The 5,467-nt window shown below is 35.5% G+C and overlaps 1 protein-coding gene and 1 long non-coding RNA gene across 2 annotated transcripts; both read right to left on the reverse strand.

Annotated features, from left to right (window-relative positions):
• On the reverse strand, nt 1-1,811 carry LOC110231031 (ABC transporter E family member 1-like). The gene is made up of 8 exons (XM_021035697.1): nt 1,578-1,811; nt 1,421-1,506; nt 1,236-1,333; nt 1,030-1,150; nt 841-930; nt 453-757; nt 159-354; nt 1-98 (listed from the first exon to the last, which is right to left on the reverse strand). Exons 1-8 carry the CDS (start codon nt 1,678-1,680, stop codon nt 24-26), a joined length of 1,074 nt encoding a protein of 357 aa, XP_020891356.1. The 5' UTR covers nt 1,681-1,811; the 3' UTR covers nt 1-23.
• A 974-nt stretch (nt 1,812-2,785) lies between these two features.
• Nucleotides 2,786-3,829, reverse strand: LOC110230674. Its single transcript, XR_002333801.1, has 3 exons — nt 3,652-3,829; nt 3,515-3,564; nt 2,786-3,182 (listed from the first exon to the last, which is right to left on the reverse strand). It is a non-coding gene; the product is annotated as an uncharacterized LOC110230674 (long non-coding RNA).
• Nucleotides 3,830-5,467: the final 1,638 nt, after the last annotated feature.

Here is a 5,467-nt window from a genome sequence, read left to right on the forward strand (position 1 = left end):
CCAGCTTGAAATCTCCAAGTCGCTTACTCATTGTATGGGTATTTGTATCTTGCATAGGACTTCACTTCCCCATCACTCTCTTGTGTAGTCTCAGAAACCTTGGAGAGAGAAGAAAAAACTATATCAGTCACAAATGTCAGCCACTGGAAAAGCTTTACCCTGAAGGTCAGAGATTCATCCCTGAAACGCAAGTTTTCTGTGGGGATAAACCCGGCCAAGAACACATTGATTCCTTCTCTGACAGAAAAGGGGAGAGTCACGACACCATATGCTCCTGGTTTCCCATACAAACAGCACACGAAATCCGAGAGATAGTCAAGGACGCTGAGGTCGTGCTCCACAACAATTACGTAGCTACAACAACAAAAAGGCGAAGCCCATGTAAGCAACATGTATCTTAATCAGTAAGATAAACTCAATACCAAGGAGTTCAGAAGATGAGAAAAACAAACCTGTCATGCCTGAGGAGTGAGCGTATAACTTGAGCAGCTTTGAGTCTCTGCCTCACATCGAGGTAGCTAGATGGTTCATCAAACATGTATATATCAGCTTTCTTTACGAAAACTGCGGCAATCGCAAACCTCTGCAGCTCTCCACCAGATACTTGTCTTGCTTCACGCTCCAAGACCTGGTTCAACTCCATATCAGCACAAATCTCTTCCATCATTCCTCTCTCGTCCATCTCCTCAAGCTTCTTCCCAAGATTATCTTGAACAAATTCTTTTATGTGGTCAACATGTTGTGGCTTTATAGCAGTCTGTCATACATACAAGGGGCATCAGACTCACTTAGTGAGCTGCTTCCTTCAGAATAAATATCAAGAATAGTTTGGACCCTAACCTTTAGATTCTCTTCTACGACTCGGATGAAGTAGCTTTGAAGTTCTGACCCGCGGAAGTGAGTCAAAATTTCTTCCCAGTCAGGAGGAGTCTGCCCAAGAAGTAGTAGAATACTCGATCATACCAAAATTACGGAATAGACGCCTTATATGCCTAAGAGGTAAAGAAACTTCGAAGAGTCTATAGTTACATTAAATCTGCCGAAAATTGGCTTGAGGTCTCCAGCAGGCCAGATTTTGAGACCAGTAGTTTTGCCATTACCATTGGTTCCACGCACGCCAAGAACTTGCCCCGGCCGTGGAACCGGAAGCCTGTAAGCCGAGAAACAACATATGAGAGCCCTAAATACAGATTATCAAACAGATTCCACAAGGCAAAAACTTTTGATCAGCTAACCTGTGCAGTTTAAATCCATTAGCCCCATATCGATGGGTTGTATCTTTGGCTAAGTCCTTAGGAAGATTGATAATCTGAATACCTTCAAAGGGGCATTTCTGAAAAATTGTGCACCAACAAATCATTCTCACTCAAACTAGAGGAAGACACATTCATCCATTCATTCTAAAAAGATATATAAGTACCTTAACACAGATACCACATCCAATACAAAGCTCCTCTGATAAGAAAGCAGTCTTGGAAGTAGGAGCAACCTCGATACAAAGTTTCCCTAGAGATAGAAAACAAGGCATAAAAACCCGTTCTTTATGTAGAAAAGAGTTTCAAAACTCAGAAAAGTACCAGTCTTGACAACAGGACAGCTCTTCTTGCACTCCTGGCGACATTTCTTAGGCTTGCACCGGTCTTCACTCACGATAGCGATTCGCGTCAATCGATCTGCCATCCCTCAGAATATACTACACAAATACAAGATACACAAATCAATATTTATCTGACCATCAAAAGGGAAGTCTTTATAGGATGTTAGGTTTGGCAATCATCAATGGTGCTGGAAATTAGCAGATGCAAACAATAACAGAGCTAATGACTAGTAAAACCTAAATATCAAACTGTAACGTTTATGTAGAATTACGTATAACAGATGTCAATGTTTGACGACAACTCTCAAACTACACTTTGAAAAGGACCAGTAAACCAATACATGTGACATCATGTCCTATTAATTAATTAAATACTATGATTGTCAATTATAACGGGTTGATTAAGAAAAGACTTTGAACATGCAAGTATGAACGAGACACAGACACATTGACTGTGACGAAAGGAAAACGTCGGCACACCGTGTCAACACAAAATAATATTCTGCCGCCAATGTAGCACTGCCACGTTGCCAATTGGTAAATTAAATATGGTAAATAGCTCAAAATAATGAAATGTTAGGTTTGCGTTATCATTTTCGTGTTTTTTACTTTTATATATTAAGAGCTAAAGCTAATTTTAGTCAATAACCATTTTTTCAATGCAGAAGCGATAGAATAAACTGTAATCAAACTAAATTCGGTAAAATATTTTCCAAGAAAACAAGTATAAACATCTTTTAAAAGTCTTTTTTCTTGTTACAGTGCAATAATAGACTACAAGTCTTAGTCTTTTTTTGAATATTAGTTCGGTGGAGACTCGAGAGAAAGGTAATAATATCAAAAGTAAGAGAGAAAACTTTTAAAGAAAAAAAAAAAATCATTTGTTTCAGCCTACATAGTTACATGTTTTTAATAATAATAACTAGGAAACCGCAAAATAAAATTTTAAAATAGTTAACATTGGTAAGAACACCAAACCAAACTCTTAGACCACCCCCAAACTCTTTTGTTGTGTCTTTTAGACTTGCTAGCTTATTCCAAATGATACGATCGATAAAAGAAGACATGAAAGCAGAAAATCCTCATATTTTATGATTATTAGACATGGTTATAAATGACATTTTTAAAAATATATATATTTCATCTGCTAAAAAAATTTCTCAGTGTATGTAACCCTACTAACAAAGACTATAATAAACAGAAGAAAAACACAAAGATGCAAAACGAATGAAAATCAAAAGTTTTGCTTTATTCCACGCTTGATCGTGGAGCAACGCCAGCCCTCCAAATACCATATATGAGTCATGAGTGATACCGACCATCTTTAGTCACACTTCTAGCGATTGAAAAAACAGCAAGTTCTCTGCTAGGTGTTTGCTTTATACTTCAGTGAAGGGAAGGAGTTAGGAATGCATGAAGGGAAGAGTCTCAAAGCTTGTATCTTGCAAATATATTAGGGAGCACAATAGATTGTGGTAAACTTTTCACCTCAGGAAGCATTCGATACAAAGCAGTTACTACTGAAGACCAATTTGCATGTTTTTATACCAGTGCCCTTAACCGTATGGGCTTCGAGCTCGATTTTCTGCAAGCAAAATATAGAAAAAGATGCAAATCTTTCATCTTTCATCGCAAGTAAAGTCGTAAGTGTACACTTAAGAGGAATAGGATAAAAAGAAACAATGCCTTCCTAGGGCCGAGTTTTGCTACCAAGATATTTTGAAAGCTCGGTGTGATAGGATTATCAACAAATTCAAGGAAGAAATCGTGGTTGCGCAGCTGAACAAAGTGTAAGTTTTTGGGTTTGTGGTTGAACGTCCTGATTTGTTGAGAAGTTCACTTCCATGTGGTAACCATTTCAATTTATTTGTTATAACTAAAAGAAATAAAATTCCTATCTTGAGATATCTGTATTACCTTAACGACGTTGGTCAACTTTCAGACATGTCACATTGCCTGATCGTTTTCTAAGACACATAGATAAGATAAAATAAGCATGACAAAAAATTATTAGCTTACGGAGATGGTTCACACGCCACTGAATAATTTTATACCGGATAAATATTCAGAGAGCCTTGAATCTGCGGCAATTGGAATACTGGACACAACTCAGCTATCAGATCCTTTGGACACCATTGGTAATTGCTGCATCGACACGGATCATATCGAATTCCATATCTGTCATATGAGACTATTTAATCACATCTACTTTGAAATTGCAAAGAAGTTTTATAGTTTCACACTGTTGTTCACTATCATAGCTGCATAGGCAGTCCCGAGTAAAATGACAAGTTTAAGAAGATATATATATATATAAGTGCAACAACTTATTAGACATCACAATTAGTGGAGAAATCAAAACAAAGATGCATATGAAGCAACATTAATTAAGAGGAAGAAAACAACCAAATAGAAATTAAAAAAAAAACAATAAAATGGATAATAATCATCCAAATGCGGAAAAGTATATGAACCAGATTTCCAGAACTACCACACTTAAAGAACATAAGCAATCCCAAAGCAGCAGCATCAGTTTCTTTTCAACATCTAATCGAACATTCAAAAGAAAAAAGGGTGTATTTATAAAATCTACACATTGAGAAGTGACAAGATCAACCAACCACAAATATGGAAGGCTTACTTATTCTCAACGAATCATAATCATGCTAGAAATAAAAAATTAAGTAACAAAAAGTTTAATATGACAAAGATTAATGACGATTGGATTTAGAAAAGATAAGAAACTTCAATTTGTTGATAGAAGAGTTATCATTTTTCTAGAATTCATGTATCAAAACACCAACAACTAGTAATATCTAAACAAACTGTTCAATTATTCAATGAGTCATGAATCTATAAAATCAATCAAAACAGCAACACTCAAAGATAGACAGATTTGAATACATGATGTGACACTATATATGTCCACAAGAAGAAATCGAAATTACGCTGCCGCTTTAGATATCTATTCAATGACATCTAAAAAGAACAACTTTGACAAGAGACTTACATCTGGGTTTGCCGAGTTAGAGTGACACAAAAACAATGATAAAGGTGGACAACCATTTTCAACGGAGATATATTATTGATTCATGCCGATTTACAAATCCAGTTAAACGATTAAAATTCAGAGAGTTACTAATCAAAGGGGTTTAAAAATGAGAGTATCAATAATTCTCTTTAATAAAGCATCTCAGCCATCAGATTAAAAAAACACAATTCATCGTTTCTAAATCGATGGATTCAGTTCTATATCAAACCCCAAAAAAAAATGAAGAAGATGGACAAAACCTAAACCCAGAAAATCAACCATGCAATTGTATCGTTATGAAAAGAGGCAAACACACTTAGAAAAAGTGTGATCGATTAGAAGTGGGAGGGAATGTACAATAGAGGATCGCTGGCTCTGTGGGCCAAAATCGACTGCGTCGGAAATTGGTACTCCATTTAGGAGGGGTTATTGGTTCATAGATTTATATGGAATTAGAAATCCAAACAAAAATCATTTGTTATTCAATCATTGATTTTAAAATCCTAATTAAATTCATGTGTTATTGGTTCTATGATTTATAAATACTAGTTAAAATCTTATGTTATTCGTTTAGTCATTTGTTTTTGGATTTGAGAATCCAAATTATGTTTTAAATGGAATTGAATGGAATTGAAAGAGAAAAATAGAAGGATTCAAATCCATGGGTAAACACATGTTATTTCAAAATCCATATATCTTGATTTCATAATTAATAGAAATTTTCAAATTCTATATGGATTAACAAAGTAACAAACTAATGACACCCCCTTAGTCTAACGGTTTTTGTTTGAAAAGGATTCAGAAGAGATTCATGAAATAATTCAGAAAAGAGTACAAAG

The sequence above is a fragment of the Arabidopsis lyrata genome (genome assembly GCF_000004255.2).
Source record: "Arabidopsis lyrata subsp. lyrata unplaced genomic scaffold ARALYscaffold_2, whole genome shotgun sequence".
Lineage (NCBI taxonomy): Eukaryota > Viridiplantae > Streptophyta > Magnoliopsida > Brassicales > Brassicaceae > Arabidopsis > Arabidopsis lyrata.

What these genes read in the sequence shown, in the direction of transcription:
- LOC110231031 (XM_021035697.1), bottom strand. Translation starts at nt 1,680, where the DNA reads ATGGCAGATCGATTGACGCGAATCGCTATCGTGAGTGAAGACCGGTGC. An exon ending in AATGGATTTAAACTGCACAG is followed by an intron (nt 1,151 to 1,235) that starts GTTAGCTGATCA and finishes CTCGGCTTACAG; the next exon opens with GCTTCCGGTTCCACGGCCGG. An exon ending in TCACTCCTCAGGCATGACAG is followed by an intron (nt 355 to 452) that starts GTTTGTTTTTCT and finishes TTGTTGTTGTAG; the next exon opens with CTACGTAATTGTTGTGGAGC.